At 50.9% G+C, this 25,621-nt stretch overlaps 4 protein-coding genes and 1 pseudogene across 11 annotated transcripts; 1 reads left to right on the forward strand and 4 right to left on the reverse strand.

Annotated features, from left to right (window-relative positions):
* Positions 1-31: 31 nt before the first annotated feature.
* dok2 (docking protein 2) lies at positions 32-5,251 on the reverse strand. 2 transcript variants are annotated; one of them, XM_054773778.1, is made up of 8 exons: positions 5,207-5,251; positions 4,582-4,693; positions 3,928-4,065; positions 3,672-3,839; positions 3,412-3,517; positions 3,174-3,343; positions 2,882-3,103; positions 32-638 (listed from the first exon to the last, which is right to left on the reverse strand). In XM_054773778.1, the coding sequence occupies exons 2-8, from the start codon at positions 4,642-4,644 to the stop codon at positions 39-41; spliced, it is 1,467 nt and encodes a 488-aa protein (XP_054629753.1). In that variant the 5' UTR covers positions 4,645-4,693; positions 5,207-5,251; the 3' UTR covers positions 32-38. The 2 variants fall into 2 exon arrangements, with proteins under 2 accessions (XP_054629753.1, XP_054629752.1); XM_054773777.1 differs by lacking the exon at positions 5,207-5,251 and having other exon boundaries at positions 4,582-4,730.
* On the reverse strand, positions 5,191-8,086 carry LOC129179932 (kazal-type serine protease inhibitor domain-containing protein 1-like). The gene is made up of 4 exons (XM_054773796.1): positions 5,872-8,086; positions 5,632-5,795; positions 5,409-5,556; positions 5,191-5,336 (listed from the first exon to the last, which is right to left on the reverse strand). Exons 1-3 carry the CDS (start codon positions 6,356-6,358, stop codon positions 5,413-5,415), a joined length of 795 nt encoding a protein of 264 aa, XP_054629771.1. The 5' UTR covers positions 6,359-8,086; the 3' UTR covers positions 5,191-5,336; positions 5,409-5,412.
* Positions 8,087-8,513: 427 nt separating this feature from the next.
* snapc4 (small nuclear RNA activating complex, polypeptide 4) lies at positions 8,514-16,529 on the reverse strand. 2 transcript variants are annotated; one of them, XM_054773737.1, is made up of 21 exons: positions 16,259-16,529; positions 16,027-16,134; positions 15,857-15,897; positions 15,624-15,720; positions 15,512-15,540; positions 15,305-15,421; positions 15,077-15,217; positions 14,921-15,005; positions 14,753-14,834; positions 14,577-14,678; positions 14,418-14,490; positions 14,186-14,350; positions 13,968-14,118; positions 13,797-13,903; positions 13,634-13,728; positions 13,453-13,547; positions 13,226-13,329; positions 9,744-11,018; positions 9,130-9,676; positions 8,830-9,068; positions 8,514-8,758 (listed from the first exon to the last, which is right to left on the reverse strand). In XM_054773737.1, the coding sequence occupies exons 1-21, from the start codon at positions 16,290-16,292 to the stop codon at positions 8,666-8,668; spliced, it is 3,780 nt and encodes a 1,259-aa protein (XP_054629712.1). In that variant the 5' UTR covers positions 16,293-16,529; the 3' UTR covers positions 8,514-8,665. The 2 variants fall into 2 exon arrangements, with proteins under 2 accessions (XP_054629712.1, XP_054629714.1); XM_054773739.1 differs by having other exon boundaries at positions 16,466-16,505.
* A 480-nt stretch (positions 16,530-17,009) lies between these two features.
* LOC129179395 (uncharacterized) lies at positions 17,010-20,165 on the forward strand (annotated as a pseudogene).
* Positions 20,166-20,976: 811 nt separating this feature from the next.
* Positions 20,977-25,159, reverse strand: pomt1 (protein-O-mannosyltransferase 1). Of its 6 annotated transcripts, none has more exons than XM_054773755.1 (20): positions 24,890-25,022; positions 24,675-24,795; positions 24,492-24,598; positions 24,341-24,391; positions 24,005-24,151; positions 23,814-23,922; positions 23,693-23,752; positions 23,523-23,616; positions 23,227-23,364; positions 23,013-23,143; positions 22,850-22,945; positions 22,682-22,774; positions 22,519-22,615; positions 22,354-22,446; positions 22,149-22,269; positions 21,976-22,073; positions 21,801-21,914; positions 21,607-21,733; positions 21,360-21,537; positions 20,977-21,245 (listed from the first exon to the last, which is right to left on the reverse strand). In XM_054773755.1, the coding sequence occupies exons 1-20, from the start codon at positions 24,945-24,947 to the stop codon at positions 21,071-21,073; spliced, it is 2,208 nt and encodes a 735-aa protein (XP_054629730.1). In that variant the 5' UTR covers positions 24,948-25,022; the 3' UTR covers positions 20,977-21,070. The 6 variants fall into 6 exon arrangements, with proteins under 6 accessions (XP_054629730.1, XP_054629731.1, XP_054629732.1 ...); XM_054773756.1 differs by having other exon boundaries at positions 20,978-21,245; positions 23,227-23,382; positions 25,016-25,159; XM_054773757.1 differs by having other exon boundaries at positions 20,978-21,245; positions 23,227-23,382; positions 24,675-24,800; positions 25,016-25,143.
* Between the last annotated feature and the right edge of the window lie 462 nt (positions 25,160-25,621).

The following is a 25,621-nucleotide window of genomic DNA, read 5'->3' on the forward strand; positions in this document are numbered from 1 at the left end:
CCCGCCTCCTCCTTCCAGTTTTATATGATGTCATTCTGTCACATCTTCCTGTCGTCCACTTCTATTTCCTGCCGGGCGACAGGAAGTGACCTTTTGCTTGGTTTGGGGACAGCATAGTCATGACCTTCTTGGTCACCTGCGGCAGCCATCACCCTCCAGGCGTCTCCTTTCATCTCCTCAGGGTCATCATACTCAGAGGGCGGGGCTACGCAGCTTTCCGGCTCATCGTAAATGTGATCCTCATTCCTGTAGACCGTGGTCATGTCTTTGCTTTCCATTGGTGACTGTCCCACATGCTCGTAGAACCTCTCTGTACCATCAGCCTTTTGGGAGATCAAAGTGTCTGCCGTGGCCTTCTTGGAGACACCGTGGAACGGGAGGGAATACTCGCCATCCTGTTTGAGGTGCGGCGCGCACGCCCGCGCAGCACTTGTCTTGTCCCACTTGGTGGGAAATGAGACCTGGGAGTATGTCTGCCCCACGGACGACGGCTCAGAGGGACGGGGGCCAGGGTTCATAGCGAGGGCAACAGGATAGCCGGGCGTCACGTGGACCCTTTTTTTAGGGATGAGGCTACCGTCAGCGTCCAAGGTCAATTTGTGGACCCCCATCATGGTCTGGTCCAGACCCACGTTCACCTGAGAGATGATACCACAGTCCATCAACTCGTCAGTCATCATACATGCCATGTGATGTCATCCTATGATGTCAGCCTAAACATTCTATTATATTCAAGTTTTTCAGACACGGGTTACAATTTGCGTCAAAAAAATGTTTCCTTAGTGTTTGTACACTGTCCCGGTTTTTGTACAATATTGCATGCAACAAACTAGGGCTTTGCCCCGTACTCCCCCACTTGGGGCAGGATCTCATCCCCCTTCCCGGTGATGGCACCTTTGTTGGGCATGAACCATGGACTTGGACTTGGAGGTGGTGATTCTCATCCCAGCCGTTTCACACTCGACTGCGGACTGATTCAGTCCGATGAAGCCAGCAGGACCATATCATCTGCAAAGAGCAGAGACCCAATCCCTCAATCCGCCTGACTGCGCCTAGAAATTCTGCCCATAAAAGCAAATAATCTGTGACAAAGGGAAGCCCTGGTGGAGTCCAACCCTCTTTAGAAACAAGTCAAACTTAATGCGGATCAAGCTCTGGCACCGATGATACAGGGAGCGAACCGCCCAAATCAGGTGGTCTGAAACCCCATACTCCCGAAGAACCCCCCACAAGATTCTGAGGATTCTCATGGGACATGGTCAAATGACACCTCCAAATCTACAAAACACACGGTTGGATGTACTTCCATCAAGGACCCTGCCACAAATATAGAGCTGATCCACAGCTCTACGACCAGGACGACAACCACACTGCCCCTCCTGAATCGGAGGACTAACTATCCAGTGGATCGTCCTCTCAGGTACCCTTCAATAAACCTTACCAGGAAGGCTGAGGAGTTTGATCCTACAATAGGTGGAACACACCCTTCAGTCGCCTTTCTTAAAAAGGTGGGCCACCACCCCGGTCTGCCAATCCAGAGGCACCGCCCCTCATGTCCATGCAAGTCGTGTTAACCAAAACATCCCCACAGCATCCAGGGCCTTAAGGAACTGCGGGCGGATCTCATCCACCCCCAGGACTCGGCCACAAAGCATCTTTTTGACCACCTCGTCAACCTCAGCCCCAAGAGAGAGGGAGCCCACTGTGGAGACCCTAGGCCTTGGCCTGACATGTCAGCTCCTTCTGGAGTTCCATAGGCCATACCTGGAAGGAATGTATCTTCAGCTCTTCACCGCTGATGTCCACCAATGAGTGGGATTACCGCCACCAAAGGTACTGGCCACTTTACGGTCACAGATTCAATCAGCCACCTCGACAATGGAGGCGTTGTACATGGCCCACTCGGAGTCAATGTCTGCTGCCTCCCTTGAAACATGTTCAAAGCTCTCCGGGGGTGACAGTTGAAATTCCGACTGACGGGAGACTCCGCCAGACGTTCCCAGCAAGACCCTCACAATTCAGCTACAGCTCTGCCCCTCTCTTCACCCGAGTGGCCAAGAAATGCCCGAACGATAAAATCCAACTGTGGCTCAGGGTGTTCTGGTGCCAAGTGGACATATGGCCACACTCTTTCACTCTGGCGGCCAGCGTGGAAGAGAGTCCAACCCCTCTTGAAAGGGCTGGTTCCAGAGCTCTTGCTCTGCGTTGAGGTGAGCCCAACTATATCTAGTTGGAACTTCTCAACCTCACGTACCAGCTCAGGCTCCTTCCACACCAGAGAGGTCACATTCCACATATCCAGAGATAGCTTCTGCAACTGAGGATCGGACTGCCAGGGGCCCCTCCTTCAGCTGCTACCCAGCTCACATTGCACCTGACTCCTTTAGCTCACCACCCATAGGAGGGAGGACCCACGTTGCCTCTTTGGGCTGTGCCCAGCCAGGCCCCATAGGTGCAGGCCCGGCCACCGGGACCTAAGAATACAATGACCTGCATGGATGACAATACTCGCAGGCCACTGCTTAGCCCTCCAAAAATAGTCTTTCTACGTAATGAGCACGTCTCTTTCACAATGCCGCCTTCTTGTTTGGAGTCACTGTCTCTCATGTTTCCCTCAACGCATGATCCTTACATGCACCAGCTTATTCATGAGCATTCATGGATGACTGTGGGCGGAGTTGTGGGATGACAGCAACACATGTCGGATTTATGAAGACTAAAGTGTGCACTGCGTTATTTCATCGAAATATTCTCGTGTTCGTTTGAAAGTACGTAATGTTTTGCGTCGGTATCCATGCACTCATTTATAAACGAGGCCCCTGGTCATGTGACGTGTTGGAGGACACTTATTCAGGTCATGTGACGTGTGAGCTGAACTGACCTGAGTCCCGAGGGATTGTGGGTCATCTCTGCTGCCAGGAGGTGGGCCGGGGGTCTGAGAAGGTTCCAGATTCATCGGCCCGCCTCCAGACGCATGACGGACACGCTGCAGGCTGATGGCGGCCTCCACCGCTTGGAACAGGAAATTGCCCTCTTTGGTGTCGAACTCAAAACTCCCCTCTCCTGACTCACACCTCCGGCCCGCCTCAAAGGAGAACGTGTTCTGAGGAGAGGCCACGCCCACGTAAGAACCACACAGACTCACGACGTGTTGGTGTGTGTGTGCGTGCGACCTTGTCCCGCCCAAAGCGGCGCAGAAATCTGTACGGCCATGTCAACACAGCAACTCCTCGACTGTCCAGCAGGTGGAGCGCCTCCAAGCTGGCTCGCAGGACGCCGTCCCCCTTTAAGCTGCAGCGCTCTGCTGCGTCTGTCCTCCTTACACACACACGGAAATCCCTCACTGCACACAAACACACACACTGTCATGAGCTTCACTTCCTGTCTCATTTCCTGTCATTTATTACACACATGTGTCTGTGCGGCTGCTATACAACATGTTGTCCTCCATCCCTTCTTCTTCTTCGCTTCTTTTCTTTAGGCTGCCACGCCTCCTGCTAGGCTCCGCCCAGCTCCCCTGCACACACACATTTTGCTGCATGAGCTCCTTCCGAGCTATTGATCTCTTAAAACAACACAAATAATGAAAAATAAGAAGCAAAACCCAAGTCAGAAGAAGACAGTAAGACTAAAACTAAAGAATGGTAAAAAGGGGAGGGGCGAGTGCATACAGGAAAGGCGGTCTGACACAGCTGGAGCGTCCAATCGTCCACATGTTGTCTGCGGGCTGCAAAGACGTACGTCTTGTCTGTTGTCTCCACCAGGAAAGACGCCGTGTCTCTGGGACATGCGTTCACATCCGTCTCGCTCACTCGGATGCAGTCGGACAGGCGGATGACCTGAAGGAACATTAGCCGCACGAGGACATCACATCTGCACCGGCCCCAATCCCCCCACCCTCACACACTGAAGGACAAGAGAGGACACCTTCTTCAGCTCATGCTGCTTGCGTCCACTTCTTTGCTTCTTCTCTACGCCTCCGCCATCTTTACTCTCGTAGAGTTCCAGCCGAGATATGGAACACCAACTTTCTCCAAACAACACGCACCACATGCTCTTCCACTTCTGGGAATCACACAATCATAACACAATCATAACACACACAATAAGATCCAAGGAGATGCACTGTGTCTCATTGTACATCCTGTACATTCATATACACATAGTACATCGTATAAATACTAGTACACTACGTTAAAAAGTACTATACCCTATGGTATAAATAATAGTGCACTATACTTTATAAAAAGTACATGACATGTAATATAACACAAGTATATAATGGTAATAATACTATTTCTATAGTATATTTATATACTGTATTACTACCTTTTACAGTACATATTATAGTACATAGTGTACATGTACATTACATAGTGTACACTCCTGTAGAGTACATCCATACATGAATGTAAAGTACATACTGTACACCCATGACTGTCAGAGTACAAATACAGTACATGAGTGTAGAGTAGTATACGTACATGAGTGTAGCATGAATGTAGACTAGTACACAGTAGTACAAGTAGATGTGTGTCGAGTAGTACTAGTAGTATTAGAAGTGTGTAGTACGTGTGATACCTTTCCAAAGGTGTGTTGTTGTTGCAGGTAAAGTTGTCCTTCTTTCCTGATGTAGTCGTCCATGTTGGTCTCTGCTGACGTTTGCTGTCCAACTTCCTGTTCTTCTTCCTCTCTTCACCACAACCAACGTCAGCACCACTTCCTGTCTTTCTCACCCACTCACTCACTCACATCTACCACTACTCCTTACTACTACTACACAAACAACTACACAGCTGTTTCCTTTCAGGTGAGTGGAGGAGCCACTGCTGCTTTCACGTTGGAGTCTCACAAAAGCGTCCAATAAGATGAGGGGAAGTGGCGAGCTTTGTCACTAGTCGCTTTCTACACACTTGGAACCACTAATTACATACACAGACAGTCTGGTGACAAATATTGCTGTGGCGGGCTGCCTGGGAAACACTGCAACTGCTACACTCAAGTACTACACAAGCACAAGTGAGATCATCTTTATAATGTTAGCTTAGCTTATCTTAGCCAACATGGAGGCAGAAGCCCCGCCTCTGTAAAGACGACCAATCAGGTGTTGTTGTTTGTTGTGTATTTATTGACTTTCCAAAGTAAATGTCGTTATGATTGTGAAATATCTCTAGCGTGTTTTTTGGACTAAAAAAGAAAAGGCAACCTTTCACTGCGCGGGTCAAAGTTGAGTCTTGGCAGGAAGTGGCATCAGTAGAAGTCGTGGTCTTAGTCAGCGGCGTCATTCAGCTGTTTGATGACGGCCACGTGATTGGCCAAGTAGGACGCCAGCTCCTCTGATGTGAGACACGTGTGACCAATAAGAAAACAGCATGTGACCGTGTGGCCAATCGCCAGAGACGTCTCACCTGCTCACAACACGCCCAGCACGGCGGAAGCGCAGGCGGTGCCGAGGCTGTTGCGGGCGATGCAGCGATAGGTCCCTGAGTCTTGTGGCTCCGCCCCTTCAATCTGCAGCCAACTGGAGAGCTCAAACCTGAGAGGACCGCCCCTGGACTGGAGGAGAGACAGGAAGTGGAAGGTTTCTGCGAAGCTAGGCTAATGTTTGAGGCGAGCTATGTTAAAGCGCACCTGGACAGAGACGTGGGGGTCGTCCCCTGGCAGGACGACGTCATCCCGGCCGTCCTTCCTCCACTCGATGGATGCCATGGGGAAGGCGAAGACCTCGCAGAGGAACACCAGACTGCTGCCGGTACCTTTCACCTGACTCTGAGGGCCCACCTTGATGACCGGAACTTTTGGGGTAGTGGTGTGTTAGGGGGTGTTATTGAGTGCGGGGTGACGTCACAGACAGGCAGTCACGTGACCTACCTGTCTCGCAGGGCCCCGCCCCTTGGGTGTGAAGTTGAGGCCTGGAGAAGGCAGCCTCTCTGAAATGGCACATGTTTGCATACGTCACGCCGTCACTTCCGCACACGGGCTCGCGCTCCTCGCACACGCACACCTGCTCTTCCTCCTCCTCCTCCTCCTCCTCATCTCCTCCTCCCGCTGGACGGGGGTCCACTTGGCACCGCAGTCCGGTTCCGCAGAGCCCAAAGAACACATTGCGGTCTCCAAGGTCGCAGGCCTGACCCTCCAGGTTGCCGCACTCTTCACAGCAGCCACATGGGTCCGGAACCAGTCCGGCTCGGCAGCCGCGGGTCTCCGGGCACAGGTCCGCTTGGCACGGCCCGCAGCCCGCCACCACGTCGGTACCGTTGGTCGCCAGGCCGGGCAGTTGGTTGCTGAGAGGCCGGCACGGGTGCAGGTTCGGATAGAGACCCAAGACCAGGAGAACCAGCTCCGTCAGCAGAGACATTGTCAATGCGAGCTCAAAAAAAAGCAAGGACAAGAGGAAAAAGGGAAGAAAGACAAAAAGTTCTTTTGGGTCGTCCGTTTTCGATCGAAAACGTTAAACTTTCAAACAGCTGAGCCGCTCGCGCTGCAGGGACGACTCGTATCAAGGTACACAACGACACGCCTACTTCCGGTGTAGATCGAACAAGTAAAAGCTCAGGCGGGAGTGAGCTTTGGAGAGTAACTTTATTTTGAAAGAGCCAAACAAACTTTGAGTTTGCTTTCATCTCGATGCAAAGCATCCTAGTTTCTGGAGCTAGCACGTGTCACGTGATGCCCTTCCCCCAAAGGCAGCTGCTCCTCTCATCAAGCTGGAAGAACACCTGGAAAAGTTGTCAACAGGAAGAAGGAATGTTGTTCACTTGCTCCAGTAAAAAGGTTCTGTTGGAAGGACTCACAACCTTCTGCAGGCTGGCTGAAAAAGCTGAGTCCCCAAATAGATCCCAAATGGAAGGTTTGTGGTGTTCTGCTGGGATGGAACCACCAGCCTGCATTTTTGTTTCCACTTTGTTGCCATGGTTGCTTTTTTCCTGAGTGCAACTTTATTTACAAAACTTTGTCTGCAAACGGGTAGAAAATAATAGTTAATGATAATAATAATAGTTTAACATGATTAACATTCATAAAAGAGCAGAAATAATATTAGAATAACGAATGTTTTGATATTCTAATAACAAAACATTATTTGATTGTTTTTTGATTATGACAAAGGTGTCATCCACGTATCTAAACCAGTGCCTTGGTTTTGTCCCTGAGAAGGATGTGAGAGCCTGTTTCTCCATCTCTTCCATGTACAGATTCGCCACTATGGGTGAGACTGGTGAGCCCATAGCTCAACCATGAATTTGTCTGTAAAATTTCCCTCTAAACTGAAAATATGTGGTGTTAAGGCAAATTTCCAATAATTGGCAGATGTGGTCAGCACTAAGTTTTGTTCTCCGATGCAGAGTTGAGTCCTCGAGCAGTCTCTTCCTCACCACCGAGACTGCTGCTGAGGTGGGGACAGATGTGAAAAGTGAAGTCACATCATAAGACACCAAAGTTTCCTCTGGCTCCAATCTGAGGTCTTTGATACTCGCCACAAACCCTTTTGTGTTCTCTATATGATGATCAGTGTTGCCTACCAATGGGGATAAGACTGTTTTTACATATTTAGCTACATTGTATGTGGTCGAGTCAATGCTACAGACAATGGGTCTGAGGGGAAACCCTTCCTTGTGAATTTTTGGAAGGCCATAGATACATGGTGTAGCCTCCCCAGGGTATAACCTATGATACATCTGTCTGTCAATTAGTTCTTCCTTCTCTAACTTTTGGAGACAGTCTATGATTCTTTCTTATACCTACTGGATGGGTCCCTTTTAAGTTGCTCATCTGTGTTGGCATCACTAATTAGACTTGCTATTTTTTCTTCATAGTCCAATGTGTTGAGAACCACTGTGCATCTGCCCTTATCAGCTGGTAAGATGGTGATGCTCTCATCTTTCTGCAGAGCCGCTAATGCTTTCCTCTCACCTACCGTGATATTGGACGGTGGTGGTTTAGCACTACTGAGAAGGGCCGATATTCTCAGACGAAGGTCCCCTGCCTCTGTTCTAGAAAGGTTATTGTTCCTGATGGCCGATTCAGCTGCTGTGATATAGTCTACTGTGGGTATCGTTTTAGGAGTCACTGAGAAGTTGAGACCCTTGGTTAATAAACCCTTGGTGTTCAGCAGGTTACTGAGACCAAAACCCACAGCTCTTAGTCTTGCAAATGAGGTGGAGCCAGGGCCGAGCCAGAACAATAGATGCTAACGAGCCAGTATCAGAGTCGTTAATACCCAACTCAGGGAGCGACACTTCCCTGAGTTAGGTGCTAATAGCAGGAGAGGATTAGACCACCACTCCGCCCAGGCTTAGTGTAAGGAACCAATAGGAGGAGGGTGTTGGCACACCAATTCCGCCCACTCTTACTGTATTTAAGGCCTAGGCTACCAGCACTTGTTAGTTCGCTGACGAAGCTCTTCGGATGAGGAGCGAAACGTCCGACACCTTCTTCACAGAAGTACAGATGACGTCTCAAGAAGCCTTTCCCTCAATATTAGAATAATGAAATATGACATAATACAATTAAACTTTATTGGTAAAGAGTAGAAATAATATTAGAATAATGATTAACATAATAAATAATGAAATGTGTTAAGTGGTGATGCATTCAGGGACACTGTCCACATCTGAAAAATTACACCCTGACAATAATAAAAACCTAATTATTAATAAAAGAGAAATCACTGAGTCCCATTGTGGCGGGGCTGGGCGTTGATTCCTGAGAAGTGATTGGCTGGAGCTCCGGCGCCGTCACGAGGCAACAATCTGGATCCCTGGGTGACACCAACATTTCCACTCAGCCCCACGTGACTTTTGCCGCCTCAAAATGGCCGCCCGTACTCACCACAACTCTCCCACTTCTCTCTCTTTTCATCGTGCTCTTCATGTCTTCCTCTTCATCCTCGTCCTGGCAGGCGGACGGTGTGGCAACAGGTCGCACGGACGCCAGGAGGGCCGGAAGGGTGAAGCAGGACAAGAAGCGGGCCTTCAGCATCTGGTATGCGGGGTTTTCTGCAAAGCGCTCCTTCACCAGGTGACGGACCGCCAACAGAAGCTCCGCCTCCTCAGCATCCACAGAGGCGCCTGACGTGAGACAAAACACATGAGTGTGTGTGTGTGTGTGTGTGTATGCATGAGACGGCACCTGCTTCTTTGGAGGTGGAATCAGGCAGATGTGGGGGCGTGGCCTGCGGCGTGGACGTGGCCTGCGAAGGTCGGCTGTGGTGACTCAGCAGCCGGCTGGTGGTCCTGGTGAGCGAGCCTTTGCTGTGCAGGAGCACACTGAGCGTGCTCAGATTGCTGACAAAGGGCGGGAGGTAGGGCAGAGCCACGCCCAGTTCAGGCACAGCCACACCTCCCCTTCCACTCAGCCAATCGCGCACCTCCACTGACGACTCCAGGAAGATGAGGGAGGGGTCAAAGTTCAGGTCGTCCGTTTGGGTGGGGGGGTTGACACTTTGAGACGGCGGTGGCAGTCGGGGATAATTTGAGGAGGGGGAGCCACAGGCTGGTTGCAGAATTAACTGGGGGGGCAGGGGACTTAAAAGCACACTTGGCCTGATGAAAAGTAGACCTGGAGGCGGAGCTTGCACCATCTGGACAAGCCCACCCGGGACCCATGAAGACACCTTTGGTCTCTGAACCTTTGGAGAGCTGCCCCTCCTCCTCCTCCTCATCTCACTGGCTGAAGTCTGCAAACAACATGTCAATTAAGTGAAACGCGCCAACTGAAGGGGCGGGGCGGATGAAAAAGTTTACCTGTGATTCGATGGCTTTCTGACTTAACTTCCGGACTCGCTTCTCTTCATGAACGACAGCCATGGGAGCCCCGCCCACACACTCCTCCTCCCGTCCTCGCTTCTTACCTGTGGGCACTGCTTTGGGGGCGGGGTGAGGCCCAATGATAGTGTAGGTGTGGTCATTATTAGCATTGGATGCGACAAAGACAGGAGGAAGCAGTGCTAGAGGTGGAGCTGCCAAGGAGGGTGGGACCTGGTGGGAAAAAGCGCGTGGCGGTGGGGAGACGAGCTGAACGGAAAGAGGGACACTTGCAGAAGTGGGTGTGGCCAGGGAGGGGGTGTGTAGGAGGCCGATGGAAGGCTCTCGGGGGTGCGATAAAGGTGACCAGGGAAGCATGCTGGGAAATGGAAGGCGAGTGGGTGGAGCCTGTTGCAGTAGAAGCAGTGGTGGTGGCTTGACATCTGGTTGTGGACGGTTCTTGGCGGCCTGATGCCGCTGAAGCATTCCCGCCACCGTCTTGGGGTCCTTTAGCGGCGCGGGTGGCTGAGGTGGTGGGTCCACCGGCAATAACTTGTCCTTGCGCCGCTCGATGACCTTCTTGCAACCCGTGGTGTCCATGTTCATGGCGCGGAGGAGGAGCAGGAAGAGGGGGGTGGAGCCCACTTTGGTCTTCCCGCCACACTCGCTGAGGGCGTCAGCCAAAGTGGCTTCGGTTGGTCTCGGGATCAGCAGATTCCCGACCCATGGTGAGACCGCTGCCTGCAGCTGATAGTCCAGGGACGTATCCGTCATGCGGCGGGGGTGGTGCTTGTTGCGCTTGTACGCCGCCTGGCGATTCAGCTGCGTGTACAGCTGCTCATGTGACAGCATCATCATCACGCCGCCGCCGTGTCGCTCCTCCCACCGCAGGTCTTGGGGGTGCGGGCCCACCACCACGGAGCGTCCAAACTTTCCCACAATGGTGGAGCGGACGGGCTGCTGGTGGTGGGAGGGGTCTGATGAAGACGGCAGCGTCACTGGACACAAGCTGGACGCTAGATTCCCGACTTGGTTCTTCTCATCAGGGATCCACCTGCTCATGGGAAGCATGCAGTACTCCTCTTCCTCCTCTTCATCACCTTTCCTTGCCACTGGCTCCTCCCTCTCCTCCTCATCCTCATCACTCTCCATGTACTTCACCACCACGTCGTCCTCCTCGCTGCTCTCCTCCTCCTTCTTCACTTTGACCTTCAGAAGATGCGTCCTGATCTTCATCTTCGTCTCCGTCGCTCCTGAACTTCTTTTTCTTCTTCTCTGTTGATGAAGATGAGTCTTAGTTACATTGTTACTTAGTTAGATTCACACGTGCACACACGTAGCAGACTGTATTGCGATTGCTCGTCCATCATAAAAATCAATGGAAAGACTTAAATAATCTCCTCCTGAACTACTAGCTTATCGTGGTGGGGGAGTTTGCGTGTCCCGTTGATCCTAGGAACTAAGATCTCGTGGGCTTTTTATGCCCCCGGTAGGGTCACCAAAAGCCAAAGAGCTCCTAGGTGAGGGGCGAGACAAAAGGTAGCTCAAATAGCCCCCTATGATGAGTAAAAACGTTGGATCAAAGTTTCCCTCGCCCAGACGTGGGTCACCGGGGTCCCCCTCTGGAGCCAGGCCTGTAGGTGGGGCAGGATGACGAGCGTCTGGTGGCCGGGCACAAAAAGGCAACATGGCCCCCCCCCCTCCCATGAACGCTCACGTTGGCAGCAACAGTGAGACCTGGAGAGGCGTGATTGGGTAGAACAACCCCCCTGATCTGTGGTTCTCTAGGAGATGAATAAACTATCTTTTGTGCTTGTCAGATTGTCCATAACGAACACCACGTTTAAGCATAAGGGTGTCCAGATGTGCACCTGGCACCAGGACACCCTGGGCCACAGTTCGATGATAAACTTTGTGGTCGTGTCGTCGGACTTGCGGCCACATGTTTTGGACACTCGGTGAAGAGGGGGTCGTAGCTGTCAACCGATCACCACCAGTCAGACCTGGCAGGTCCAAAGGTATTGTGAGGGTCTGCTGAGAACGTGCGAGTCCCCCATCAGAAGGAGTTTCAATTCCCACCTCCAGGAGAGCTTCGACCACATTCCGAGGGAGGCAGTGGACATTGAGTCCGAGTGGGCCATGTCCCCTGCCTCCATTGTCGAGGCGGCAGATCGGAGCTGTGGTCATAAGGTGGTTGGTGCCTGTCGTGGGGGTAATCACAGAACCCGGTTGGTGGAAATCAACGGTGAAGGATGCCGTCAAATTGAAGAAAGAGTCCGACTGGGCTTTTGTGGCGCATGGACTCCAGAGGAGGTTGACAGGTACTGGCGACCCAAGCAGTCCGCGGCTCTGGCGGTCATCAAGGCAAAAGTTCCAGGAAGCCATGGAGAATGACTTCCAGACAGAGATTCTGGACTACCATCCGGCATCTCGTGAGGTTAAGCAGTGCACAATCAACACCCTGTATGGTGGGAATGGTGTGCTGCTGACCTTGACTGGAGATGTTGTGGACTGGTGGAAGGAATACTGTATGTCGAAGACCTCCTCAATTCCACCAACACATCTTCCAGTGAGGAAGCAGTGCCTGGGGACTCCATGGTGGGCTCTCCAATTTCTGGGGTTGAGATTGCCGAGGTGGTCAAAAACCTCCATGGTTGCAGAGCTCCGAGAGTGGATGAGGTCCGCCCAGAGTTCTTTAAGGCCCTGGATGCTGTGGGCGTGTCTTTGTGACTCTGCAGTATCGCGTGGATATCTGGGGCAGTGCCTCTGGATTGGCAGAGCACAGTGGTGGTCCCCCTTTTTAGGAAGAGAGAACAAATAATGACAGTGTGTTCCAACTATCGTAGGATCACTCCTCAGCCTTCCTGGTTTATTCAGGGGTTCTGTAGAGGAGGATAGTTGAATATCAGATTCAGGACGAGCAGTGAGGTTTTTGTCCTGGTCGTGGTACTGTGAATCAACTCTATGCTCTCGGCATTCGACCATGTACCCATGTGGCCCAAAGGACAAGATGGCCGGTACAAGCGGCCCAAATGAGTTTTCTCCGTAGGTGGCGGGGCTCTCTCTGAGAGGTAAGGTGAGAAGCACTGTCATCCAGGACAAACTCGGAGTAGAAGCGCTGCTCCTTCACATCGGGAGGAGCAAGATGAGGTGGCTCGGGCATCTGGTCGGTATGCCTTCCGAATGCCTCCTTGGGGAGGTGTTCAGGGCACGTCCAACCAGTAGAAGGCCTCGGAGAAGACCCAGGACACGTTGGAGAGACTATGTCTCTCAGCTGGCCTGGGAACGCCTCAGGATCCGCCAGGAGGAGCTGGACGAAGTAGCTGGGTAGAGGGAAGACTGGGCTTCCCTGCTTAGGCTGCTGCCCCCGTGACCCCACCTCAGATAAGCGGTAGACGATGGATGGATGGACAACTTTATAATTGTAATGTAGAATGAAAGTGTATGATAAAATGATGGGTAAAAAGAAGGATTGTGTGTACTTGTGTAGAAGATGCTTCCAGGCGTCTCTTCACGGTCTTCCACGCTCTCAAACACTGAGCGTCGTTCCTGTTTGGAACCTCTGCAGCAATCTTTGCCCAGCGACCTGACAGAAACACACAGGAAGCGTTAGCCACACTGGCTAACATGCTAATAAATGTACAGGTGTAAGATGCTAATGTTTGCTGAGTAAGAAGACTTTGTGTTTTGAAACCGGATGCAGACTCACCAACTCCATGTTTGTCCACCAGCTTCTTCAGGAGCTCCAACTCCTCATCATCAAAAGTACCTTTCTTGGTTCCCTCCTTCAGACAGTCCTTGTACCTGCACAGCACACACGCATGCACGGAGGGTCAGTCCATCATGTCCTGAGGAGACAAGGGAAACATCTTAGTCCTCGTCTTCCCCACCGGTCTCTGCAGGCGCTGTCAGTGCGTCCAGGAACCTCCAATCGGATCTTCCACCAGCTTTTCCCTCCGTGACGCGCGACGGCTCGCAGCAGCATCTGCAATGGAGTTGAGGAGTTTCATGAGAGAACATCAGCACATACTTGGACCTTACAAGAAAGCTGACCTGGTCTTCCTCCTTGGACCACGGTCCTTTCTTCAGACTAGGGTCCAGAACCTGGCACCACCTGTAGATGAGCTGTGGCGTGTCCCTGCCCTCCATGAAGTAACTGACTGAGGAACAGGAAGAGGTGTGTCACGAGCGTGTGTGGGGCGTGTGCAGATGGCTCATCCTTACTCTGCGTGTAAGGGATAAAGTTCCCGATCCTCATCTTGTCCACCAGCTCCCGGAACTTCTTGTCTTCACTCTCGGTCCACGTCCGGCGCTTCAACGAGTCCGATATGAACCTCTGGAAGGTCTGAAGACACATGAAGGCAGTGCGACCTGTCTGGTGGACCCACAAGACACCGTGAGAACACGTGAACTACGACCAGCTCCCCCGTCCCCACCCTTACCCCCAGCTCCGCAGCAATGAGGTCCCAGTTTCTCTCTTTGTGTCTCCTACTGAGCTCCCTCAGCTTCTGCACTTCCTCCGCACTCCAGCGGCTCTTGTTGATGGACGGGTGAAGGAAGTTCTGCCAGAAGAGACGAATGTCCTCCGCCTCCCTCAGTCCTTCAAACTGAGCAGGAGAGAAGCATCTCAACGCTGGTAGACAATCTTCGGTAGCAGCTGTCACTGACACTTACGTCAATGTTGGCGATCTTCTGCCAGTCGTGATCCTCAAACTGATTTCCAATCAGCTCCTCTGCCTTCCTCCCTCTGACCAATCACAGCACACCAGTGAGCCTTCAGTGCTAAGCGACACACGCACGCACGCACATACATACACACATGCACACACACACCTGAGGGATTCAATTTCTTTCTCCAGACTTTCAATGGTCAATCGGAGCTGATGTCCATTGGATTCGTCTGCAGAGGACAACTTCTGACTTAGGTAGTCCACCCTGAGACACACATGAAAACAAAGGTGAACATGTACAGGAGGACTGTGGATGGGGAAGAAGAGAAGAAAAAAAACCTGGACAGTTTAGGCTGGATGAGTCTCCTCAGACTGTCTCTGGACACTGCGTCTATCAACAACGTCTTCTGCCAACTCTCCCCTGTAAACACGCAGAAGACATGGTCAATACATACAGAGGACACGTGGAGGACATAAATATGTCATCAACATCATGGTGGTCCTCACATCGTTTGACTTTAATCTTGTTGTTGTCCAGGCAACCCTTCATCTTCATCATCTTCTCCTGTGTCTCCTGGTTGGCGGGAGGACCCTGAGCAGAGACATACGAGGCGTTTTATTAGTGGACACGACACCTGGCAATGATGGGCACGTGGACCTCACCAGTCCCGTCACTTTGTCCTTGAAGTACGGTTTCAGGAAGTGACCCAGGAACAAGGTTGTGGGCTTGGTGTACGACGAGGAGGCGAGGTCTTCTCTGGAAGCATCTCTCATTGGTCCAGACAACTGAGACAAAACTTCCTTCTACACACACACACACACACCCTGTTGGACTAGTGTTGTGTTATTTGTGTGTTGTGTAAAGACTGGTGTGTGCGTGTGTGTAGTGACCTGTTGTCTCAGGTTGTGAGCCATGAGCATCTCCAGCTGTTGGAGTTTCTCCTGAAGGACCTGCTGGTACACCAAGTTCATCTGAAGACACAAGTCCACTGACACGGGCAGGCCCAGCTGACACACACGCAGGTATGCACACACACACAGGTGTTACTTAGCAGGTTGTAGGACATGTGCAGAGAACACGTTCCTTGGACAACTCACCTCACTGTTGCTGCTGCTGCTCTCATCATCTAAAACAGACACAGACAGACAGAGAGAGACGACATGGTCACATGACAGAAAGAGGGTGTCCACGTGGACAGACAGTAGCTACCTGACACAATGACAGGACTGCGCGTCCCCAGAAAGTTCTCCAGGTTTTGGATCTCACTTTGGATCTTGTCTCTCTGAGCCAGCAGACCTGCAGTCACCTGTGTACACACACACACACACCCAAGTCTTCATGTGGGCGTGTATTGTGTTGTCTCTCCATCCACTTTATGAGGATGTAGATGGAGATGAGCATCTTGGTAACACATCAGAACAACGATAACGTGTGTGTGTTACCTGGCCCACCTCCTCGTCAGTGTCCACATTAGACTCGTCATCTAGCCAAAACACATTGCAGCAGGTCAACGTTGCTACCAGACACCATGACTCATGATTGTCTTACGCGTAGTCTTATTATTCATTCCAATAAACAGCACCTATATGTCATAAATGAATACATAACTAACCCGTGTCGCTGCTGAGAAGATCTAGCTCCGTCTTGGTGGCACACAAACTTCTTTCCAAGTCTTCCACTTGCTGCTGGATCCTGTCTCTCTGCTCACTCAGGTTCATGACTACACACGCGAACACACACACGCAGTCACGCGGATGTTGAATGTTCCAGAAAGCATGAAAACACAATCAACATCTACACGACAAGTGCAGTGATTAGGCGGGAAAATGAGCTAGCTTGAACACCTGATTTGTTGTTTGTTGTTGTGGTCTGAGGCATATTACCCAGCAGGCTGTGCGCTACAACGCGACAACGAACGACGTCCGAGTCTTAGCAGACGAGGTCAGACAGAGTTCGCTCATTTTACAAATTGGACCGTCAACGCGGACCCAAATAGCAAAGAGGAGGTTCGGCTCAAAGACTCAGAAAGACAAAACAAATGCGGCATTCACCATCTCCAGTCCACCTCCCTTTTCCTTCCCCCGTCTTCACTTCCGGTCCGACCGAAACTTACTTGCGGATGTTTTTTTTTTTATTATTATTTTTTAAATAAAATTAAAGTAAAAAAAACGTTACATTGAGGCCATACGACGTCATAAAGAATACATTTTCTCTAAATATGCAACTGTAACTGTTTTTGTTTATCTTTTGCAAAAATGATATACTGTTTAGAGTATCTCTCTTGTTGGGTATCATTCACGTGACATCGAAGCAGTTCCGGGGAGCGCACAGGGGTCGCTGGGTAAGTATAGGCTACAGCCACATACACTGTGATATCTTCATCATATAACTAAAAAAGAGAAACTTATCTCGTGTTTGGTTTCTTTATTTACTTGATTTGTGTCTTTATTTGATATACTCCACAGGCGCCTAACATATTAATGCCATCTAGGGGCATTCAAGTGTAAGAACATGACAATTACACTATATAAACATACTCGGTATATTTGTGCAGTATTTTGGACATTAAAGCGAATAACGGTGCATGTCGTTGAAATGATTTACTCCAATGTGAGTGTACATGGTTTAATGCACGAAAACATGAAATAGTTGAAAACAAGGCGATGGAAAAGCAGTGAAAGTTTATCTCAGCGTCAGACATAATGAAAATAATGCTTGTAACATGTCAGTTTGCGTTCTGACACCCAATCCAGGCGCGGATTTAGAGGGGGTTGTGTCTCAATCGGCGGGAAGTCAAGATAAGCCAGCTGAGGCAAGACTTGAAATCCTTGAGACATCAGTTTAAGGCAGCCACGGAAGAGGAGAGACCTGCTCTGTTGAAACTCACCAGCATCATAAGGAAAAAGCTCATTACGTTGAGGAGGGCTGAATGGCACCGAAGGAAGGGAAAGGAACGGGCTCGGAAGCGGAGTGCCTTTATTGGAAACCCCTTTGCCTTCATGAAGAAGCTACTGGGCCAGAAGCGAAGTGGCCACCTTGCTTGCCCCATAGGAGAGATTGACAACTATCTCAACGGCACCTTCTGTGACGCCACAAGAAACCAAGAGCTTGGCACTTGCAAGGCCCTGGTGACACCTCCAGAACCAGTGTTCCAATTCAACAGTGATGAGCCCACCCTGTCAGAGGTAAGGGAAGCTGTCAGAACTGCAAGATCTTGTTCGGTCCCCGGTCCGAGTGGTGTACCTTACAAGGTCTATAAGCAGTGTCCACGGCTCCTCAAACGTCTCTGGAAGATCTCGAAGGTGATCTGGCAAAGAGGGAAAGTCGCCGCACAGTGGAGACATGCCGAAGGCGTCTGGATCCCAAAGGAAGAGAACTCTAGCAACATCGAGCAGTTTTGTATAATCTCGCTGCTCAGCGTTGAGAACAAGATTTTCTTTAAGATCGTGTCCCAACGACTAACAGAGTTCCTCTTGAAGAATGCCTACATAGACACCTCAGTCCAGAAGGGGGGAGTTCCAGGAGTGCCTGGGGTGCTTGGAGCATACAGGAGTGGTGACGCAGTTGATCCGGGAGGCAAGGGAAGGCAAAGGAGACTTGGCAACTGTCTGGCTTGACCTAACCAACGTCTATGGATCCATCCCGCACAAGCTTGTCGAGACAGCATTGACAAGATACCACGTTCCTGGGAAGATCTGCAACCTCATCATGGACTATTACGACGATTTTAGCGCAAGAGTCTCCTCCAATAAAGTAACATCTGGCTGGCACCGCCTGGAGAAGGGGATAATCACCGGCTGTACAATCTCGGTGTCATTATTCTCCTTGGCCATGAACATGATTGTCAAGTCCGTGGAGGTTGAATGCAGAGGTCCAAAATCAAGATCAGGGACCCGGCAGCCCCCCATAAGGGCCTTTATGGACGACTTGACAGTGATGACTACATCTGTTCCTGGGTGCAGGTGGCTCCTTCAGGGGGCTTGAACGGCTCATCTCCTGGGCAAAGATGAGCTTCAAGGCAGCAAAATCCAGGTTTCTGGTCCTGAGGAAGGGTAAGGTGGCTGGTCATTGCCACTTTGCACTTGGAGGGACCAAGATTCCAATGGTGACCGAAAAACCTGTCAAGAGCCTGGGCAAAATCTTTGACAGCTCCCTGAAGGATGCAGCAGCTGTGCTGCAGACGAAGAGCGACCTGACTTCTTGGCTCACAGCCATAGACAAATCGGGTCTCCCAGGAAAATTTAAGGCCTGGATGTACCAGCACGGTGTCCTGCCCAGGATACTCTGGCCCCTGTTAGTCTATGAGGTACCAATAACAACTGTAGAAGCACTAGAGAGGACCATCAGCCAGTTTCTCAGGAGATGGCTGGGGCTCCCTAGGTCCCTGAGCAGCATCGCCTTATATGGCCATTCCACCAAGCTGCACCTCCCCCTCAGTGGACTTTCAGAGGAGTTCAAGGTCACCCGATCCAGAGAGGTGTTGATGTACAGGGACTCCACAGACATCAAGGTGGCATCGGCAGGGATTGTGGTTAAAACTGGAAGGAAGTGGCAGGCACAAAAAGCTGTGGGCAGGGCAGGGGTGCGGCTGAGACACAAGACCTTGGTGGGAACCGTGGCAATGGGTAGGGCAGGTCTTGGCAGCTTTCCCAGGCCACAGTACGACCAGGCTCGCGGCAATGAGAAGCGCCGACTTGTCCAAAATGAGATCCGGGCAGAGGTGGAGGAACAACGCTGCCGCAGGATGGTTGGCATGTCCAGGCAGGGGGCTTGGACAAGGTGGGAGCATGTGGAACCGCGCAAACTATCCTGGGCAGAGCTCTGGAGAGCGGAACCTCTGCGGACAAAGTTCCTCATACAGTCAGTGTATGACGTCCTTCCAAGTCCAGCTAATCTGCACACCTGGGGCCTGGCACACACCCCAGAGTGCAAGCTTTGCCAGAGGAGGGGAACCTTGCAGCACATCCTGAGCTGTTGCCCAATGGCTCTAGGGGAGGGGCGGTATCGCTGGTGCCACGACCAAGTTTTAAAAGCCTTGGCGGATTCCATCTGCGCTGCAATACAGTACAGCAAGTCCCAGGTCACCCCAAAGCAATCAATCACATTCATCAGAGCAGGGCAGAGGGTAAGCCACCAGCTCAACACCGCAGGGGGGCTTCTCACCACCGCTCGTGACTGGCAGCTCCAAGTGGACTTGGGAAGGCAACTAAAGTTCCCGGCAGACATTGCTACCACCTCGCTCCGGCCAGACATGGTGCTAACATCGGAGTCAACTAAGCAGGTGGTGCTATTGGAGCTGACAGTCCCCTGGGAAGACCGGGTCGACAAAGCCAATGAGCGTAAGAGGGCCAAATATTCAGAGCTCATTACGGAGTGCCGGAGCAAAGGCTGGAAAGCCCGCTGTGAACCAGTCGAAATTGGTTGCAGAGGTTTCGCAGGCCCCTCACTACAGCGAGTGTTCAAACTCCTTGGAGTTAGAGGACTGCAGTCACCTGCAGTCCACCTCCTGGTGGCTGTGGATCACTACGGGGGATCCGTGGAGCGCTACTTGGACACAAGCCGGGGTCTGATCAATCCCGGTTGGGTTGCCCGGGCGAGGGTGTCTGATGATTAAAGACCCGAAACACCCTATGACCCCGGGTTTATCACTGATGACGTGTCCAAGTATCACCGTGAGGTGTATTTAAATCTACATTGGACATTGAACATGTGCTGTACATGGCTATTCAGGTGGAGGTGCAAAATAAAGGTTCTGGCATCATGACTGTAAGGAAAACTGTTGTCTATTCTCAATGAAAATTAACCAGAAAAGCGATCCCCAGTGACATAAAATTATACTCAAATCCTCGGAATTTACAGCTGCTTCAAATTGGAAGATATTTCAGGAAATTGAGCTAAAATGGGTTTCTCCTAGTACCGGTCATTTTATAAATAGAATGTTTTGGCTTAAACGATATATTCCAAGGATAAAAATAACAACAGACTCTTGAAATTAAGGACATAAAATTGTCCTCATATATCACCAGATTGCAGGAAATGAGGTCTAATTTTAACAATTTTTCTGGGGGAGGGTCCTCAGAACCCCCGCTTCATTTCCAGCGCCTTAACCTTCGGCCAAGGCCACACCCCCCCTTTTCAAAAAAGCAAAATCCGCCCCTGCAATCAGTGAGCATGAATGGATTCTTGGATATGTCCTTCATTGTTTTGAGGCACTGTTTGAGCTCCATAACAAAATTTTCAGCCGGATTTTACGCACTATTTCTGCATCACTTCCTCCGTAGAGCATCGCTGGAGCATCGTGTGTTTACTCGGCTCTACAACTGATTAGCAAACGCAGAAAAATCATACATACTGTATTTGAACGATTTCCACATGCGAGAACGGCGCATCTGTGCGTTATTTTTGCTGTGATATTACATGATTTCTAGTTAGAATAGGCTTGTATGCCGCACATCTCTTTGAGGTGGGGCTGACCGCCGGAAGTGACGTCACATGAAACCCAACGCTATATACACATGAATACGTGTGCATCGTAAGAGTTATATTTTAAAAGGTGAAAAGAAAGAACCACGACGTCACTAAAACACAACTTTATTGTTTGCTAAAAGTTTGACAAGATCAGCCACAGGTGGTGATGTAATTGTGGGGGGAGGAGTCTAGCGGCGATGGTAAAGGATGTCCCAGGAGTTTCTCCACTTCAGCGCCTGCAGCTGATTGGCTGACAGCTCTGGGCTCCCAAAGGTCAAAGGGCAGAAGAGGTGATAGGAGAGGAGGACGCACGCCAACACTGCGCACGCACACGCACGCAACACACGGCGGTGTGTGTCCTTGCTGAAAAGGCAATCGTGATCACATGACCACATGAAGCCGACGATCCCGGCAGGACACGAAATGTTAATATTAAACACACCACATCTTAGATGCGTGTTCCCCGCGCACACGTACCTGAGCAGGTGTGTGTGTGCGTGCTCCAGCAGGGCGGCGCTCAGCAGGTGCAGGAAGACGAGTGCAGGCAGGTAATGGTAGAGGAAGAGGCTCTTGTCCATGAACACAAATGGAACAAAGTTGACCAGCCAGCCGCCAACACACACCTGACCTAATGACACAAACTGCTCCCACGCAGCTGCACACACACACACACACAGTTTAGACATCTTGTGTGTTGCAGTGAGGGTGACGTTGGTGTGTATACCGTCAGGTACGTCTTTGATGCCACGCCTCCTCCTCAGCAGGTAGACGGATGCCAGCAGGTGATAGGCCAGCAAGCTGAGGTTGGCCACGCCCCACGATACTGGATTACCAATCAGATGGATCTGAGCCTGGCACATCACACGACACCAATGACTGACCGACATGGGCACGTGTGTGCGTGTGTGTTTGTCTCACATTGGTGGATGGATGCAGCCAGTATGCAATGTTGGTCTCCATGGTGATCCACTCCAAAGGGGTGGAGCTATATTTGTGCTCAGAGTCTTCCTGTTTCACCGTCAGCATCCTCCACTGGAGTGACATCACAGTATGACCTTCAACCACGCCACACTCTGATTGGATGACAACACACCTGCACCTCCAGGAACTTCGCCCAGAAGGAAATCTTCCTGTTGACGTCAATGTGGGTGGGAGAATGAAGCTCCGCCTCCCTGTCCTTCTGCTCCTCACCTGTACGTACCAACAATGAAAGCAGAGAAGGTGGGCGTGTCTCTTGGAGATGAATGAAGTATCTAAGCATCCTACTGGTTCCATATCGATGTTCCTCCACCGTCCAGGTCTGACTGCTGCTGTGACCTCTGAACATCTTCTCTGCTACCACCTCCATTTGACGGAAACCCCAGTCTGGAAGAGACGTGCCACTCAGCTGACACGTGCACACACACACACACACACACACACACAGCTGGTCTCAGGTGCTCACAGGAAGTGCCGTGTTCCATCACTTCACCTTCAGGACGGCAGAGGTGTTGACGTGGACCAATCGAACTTCTGACAGGATGGTTTTCCAAACCTCCGACTCCGCCTCCCTGTTGACGACGTCCTGAAAGAGGGATGGTCATGTGAGTCATGTCCCAGAACCCTGACTCCCTGTTGGGAAGGTCACGTGACTGACCACCCTCCAAAGGTTCTGCGCCGGCATGGAGACGTTGAAGTCGATGTACCCGGACACTTCCTGCGCGTGGGGGCTCATGGGCGCCGCGACGTCGTGGCTGTCTCGCACAGAGAAGGGAAAGTCTCTTTGAAGGCGGCGTCGCACAAAGTGGTCACATGATTACCTGTTGAGGAAGCGTGACGTCATCCCGTGAAACAGCTGGATGATGTCGCCGTGACGGACCGCACGGGGAGGACTGCCCACCGCCAGATCCGCTCTGAGACACGTGGGGGACAGGTGAGAATGAGGACACGCCACCCCCACGTCCACCCCGCCTGACCACGCCCACTACCTGTCCGGGTTCTTCACGATCCACCAGTTGTTGACGTCTTTGAACGGGTAACATGTGACCTGCTGCTGGTGAGAGCTGCCCCGCCCACTCTCATACCTGAAGGCACATACGGTTACTGACATGTCACCTGATTGGCTGCTAGGCCCTGCAAGCTAGCCGGCACCTGATTGGATAGTTGGCTTTGTGAGAATGGAGCCAGCAGGGGATTGGCTGGGAGGCGGAGCTTCTCAAAGTCACCTGACTGCCATAAGCAACCTCCAGAGGTTGACCCAGAGTAATCCTGGAGAGACCGCCCTGCAGACGTTTCAGTCAATCAATCAATCAATCAATCAATCAATCAATCAGCTGTGTGAGGTCAATATTGTGTGTGTGTGTACCTCCAGGCTGGCCTGGAAGGCAGGGCTCATCAACTGGTCATGTGGTCCACTGCGGTGTAGAAGACTCAGGTGGACATAGAACCAGAAAACATAGAGCAGGACAGGGACCACAAACAGGCACACACCGCGACACACACACTGGACAAACACACACAGCTACACACACACACACACACACACACACACACACACACACACACACACACACACACACACACACAAAGCAGGGTGAAAGGTCACATTGGCGTGTGTTTGTGTGTGTGTGTTTATTTCTGAGCGAGGACGTGTGCACTCACACCACTAACGGTCATGTCTCCAATCAACTTCCAGGTGTGCAAAGAGGCCACACCCACAAGCAGCAGGTAGGAGAACACACCCATATACTTCACCCTGAACACACACGCACACACACATAGGTCAGATTGTGACGTGTGTGTGCGCGTGTGTATGCGTGTGTGTTCCTGACCCGATAGCGGCAGAGCAGGAAGTTCCGGAGAGGAGGAGCCAACAGTACCTGACAGGCGAGCTGTGAGTGACAAGCACAGGTCACAACAGGGCTTCCTTGTGGGGTCAGAGGTCACACTCACCTGGTGGGGGCGTTGTGGAAGCGCAGGTAGGTGAACAAGGCCAACATGATGAACAAGATAACCACAGACTCCAGCAACATGAAGCGCGATTGGACGATGAGAGCATTGTCTGCAAACAACAAACGACCTTCAGCGTTGCTTCGTGTGTGTGTGTGTGTGTGTGTGTGTGGCACACGTGTGCATGTTTTTACCAAACAACAGCAGCAGTGACGCTCCCAGCGCCGACACATGAGAGAAACCCAACTCCACAATGACACAATACCCCACAGGAACACACAATGCACCACACACAGCCGGGAACAGGCGCAGACTCCACACACTCACACTGCAGGGATACTCTGTAACACAAAACAAACACACTTACACTGCAGGGATACTCTGTAACACAAAACAAACACACTCACACTGCAGGGATACTCTGTAACACAAAACAAACACACTCACACTGCAGGGATATGTTGTAACGCAAAACACACACACACTGGGATACAATTTAGTGTACAACGTGGAACGGTTATAAAATCTACCTGCTCCAATTCTGTTCCACATGAAGTTTCCATCAAATCCTCCCAAGTAGGCTGCAAGCACACACGTGTGCACACACACAGGATTGATGATTACAAAAAGAGCAGTGTTAAAAACGGAAGCACATATTGCAGGGTTGTCATGGTAACCAACCCCCCAAGGCCAGAATCATGTGACCAAGTGCTGGTCCGCTGTCATCAATGAAGAAGATTCTCTTCATGTAGAGAGACACAAACTGTCCATAGTACACCTCGTCAAACCTACACACACACACGCACACAATCGAGACTTGAGTCAATCCATATGAATATATATTAATAAGCAAGTAATACGCACACCACAGCGTTGGGGTAGCTGAGGCGGGTGAGTCGGGTCCAGAAGGCGAGCAGGGAGAGCAGCAGTAGAACCAGGTCCACTCGAGCAGTCACCACCAGGGGGAGCTGCAGCATCTTGTCCACTATTCTTTCAACAATCGATCTTCTTTAAACTTTCAATATTGTATAACGTAACTTTTGATTTAAAAATAGTTTATATTACAGTCCTTTACATACTGGAGTGCATGTTGAGTGTTTTGTTGGTGAACATATGGAACACGATAGCCGTTAGCATTGGCCACACAGGCTAGCTGGCAACGAACGAGCGCCTCATTGATGCTCGCTCCCCATGCTCACGCTCACCTCGTCACAACGGGTCCGTCAAGTGGGTCAGATGGTTCGGATGGCTCAGTTGGACCATTCTGGCGGCAATATAGTCTTCGACATTGGTCCCAGTCTTCCCCGTTAGCCGTTAGCGTGTGAGCGATGTTTCCGTGACGATTAGTGCTGCCTGTCGTTCGCTGATCATCTAGCCAGCCTGTTGCTGTGGAAACAGCACTTTCTCCACTTAGGTAAGCTCTGGAAATGTCTTCGCTCCCAGTCTTACACAATCATCAATTTATTGCCACATTTAGTAACTTATATTAATTGCTCTACTCTTAACAACCGTTGCCGTTTTTGGATGAAAGTCCACCAAGTTGTTGAGCTTTATTTTACGAAGTCTAATAGAGAAAGAGTCGCCACTCAGAGAGTAAGTTATAAATAGTCAGTGACTCTAACAATGACCGTATAGGCGCTTCTTTCTGAAATAACACGTGACCTGGGCAGGTCCGGTGTTGATAGCAAAAACAACATGAATCATTTGTATTGCTGCTAGCTAGTATATGTATACCACGGACCAAATTTTGATTTCAGAGGTGGGGGAGCCCTAACTGGCTTAAGTTCGGAGAGGGGGCACCAAACGCACAT

This window comes from Dunckerocampus dactyliophorus, chromosome 4 (genome assembly GCF_027744805.1).
Source record: "Dunckerocampus dactyliophorus isolate RoL2022-P2 chromosome 4, RoL_Ddac_1.1, whole genome shotgun sequence".
Classification (NCBI taxonomy): Eukaryota; Metazoa; Chordata; class Actinopteri; order Syngnathiformes; family Syngnathidae; genus Dunckerocampus; species Dunckerocampus dactyliophorus.

Coding starts and splice junctions, on each gene's coding strand:
- dok2 (XM_054773778.1), bottom strand. CDS start 4,644: ATGGACGACTACATCAGGAAAGAAGGACAACTTTACCTGCAACAACAA. Junction 3,840..3,927: donor AGCAGCATGAGCTGAAGAAG/GTGTCCTCTCTT, acceptor ATGTTCCTTCAG/GTCATCCGCCTGTCCGACTG. Junction 3,104..3,173: donor GCCGCTTTGGGCGGGACAAG/GTCGCACGCACA, acceptor GCCTCTCCTCAG/AACACGTTCTCCTTTGAGGC.
- LOC129179932 (XM_054773796.1), bottom strand. CDS start 6,358: ATGTCTCTGCTGACGGAGCTGGTTCTCCTGGTCTTGGGTCTCTATCCG. Junction 5,796..5,871: donor GGCGGGGCCCTGCGAGACAG/GTAGGTCACGTG, acceptor CTACCCCAAAAG/TTCCGGTCATCAAGGTGGGC. Junction 5,557..5,631: donor ACCCCCACGTCTCTGTCCAG/GTGCGCTTTAAC, acceptor TCTCTCCTCCAG/TCCAGGGGCGGTCCTCTCAG.
- snapc4 (XM_054773737.1), bottom strand. CDS start 16,292: ATGCCTCAGACCACAACAACAAACAACAAATCAG. Junction 15,541..15,623: donor CAGTCCTGTCATTGTGTCAG/GTAGCTACTGTC, acceptor TGTCTGTTTTAG/ATGATGAGAGCAGCAGCAGC. Junction 13,729..13,796: donor GGTCCAAGGAGGAAGACCAG/GTCAGCTTTCTT, acceptor ACTCCATTGCAG/ATGCTGCTGCGAGCCGTCGC.
- pomt1 (XM_054773754.1), bottom strand. CDS start 24,947: ATGCTAACGGCTATCGTGTTCCATATGTTCACCAACAAAACACTCAAC. Junction 24,796..24,889: donor AACACTCAACATGCACTCCA/GTATGTAAAGGA, acceptor TTGAAAGAATAG/TGGACAAGATGCTGCAGCTC. Junction 24,599..24,674: donor AGCTACCCCAACGCTGTGGT/GTGCGTATTACT, acceptor GTGTGTGTGTAG/GTTTGACGAGGTGTACTATG.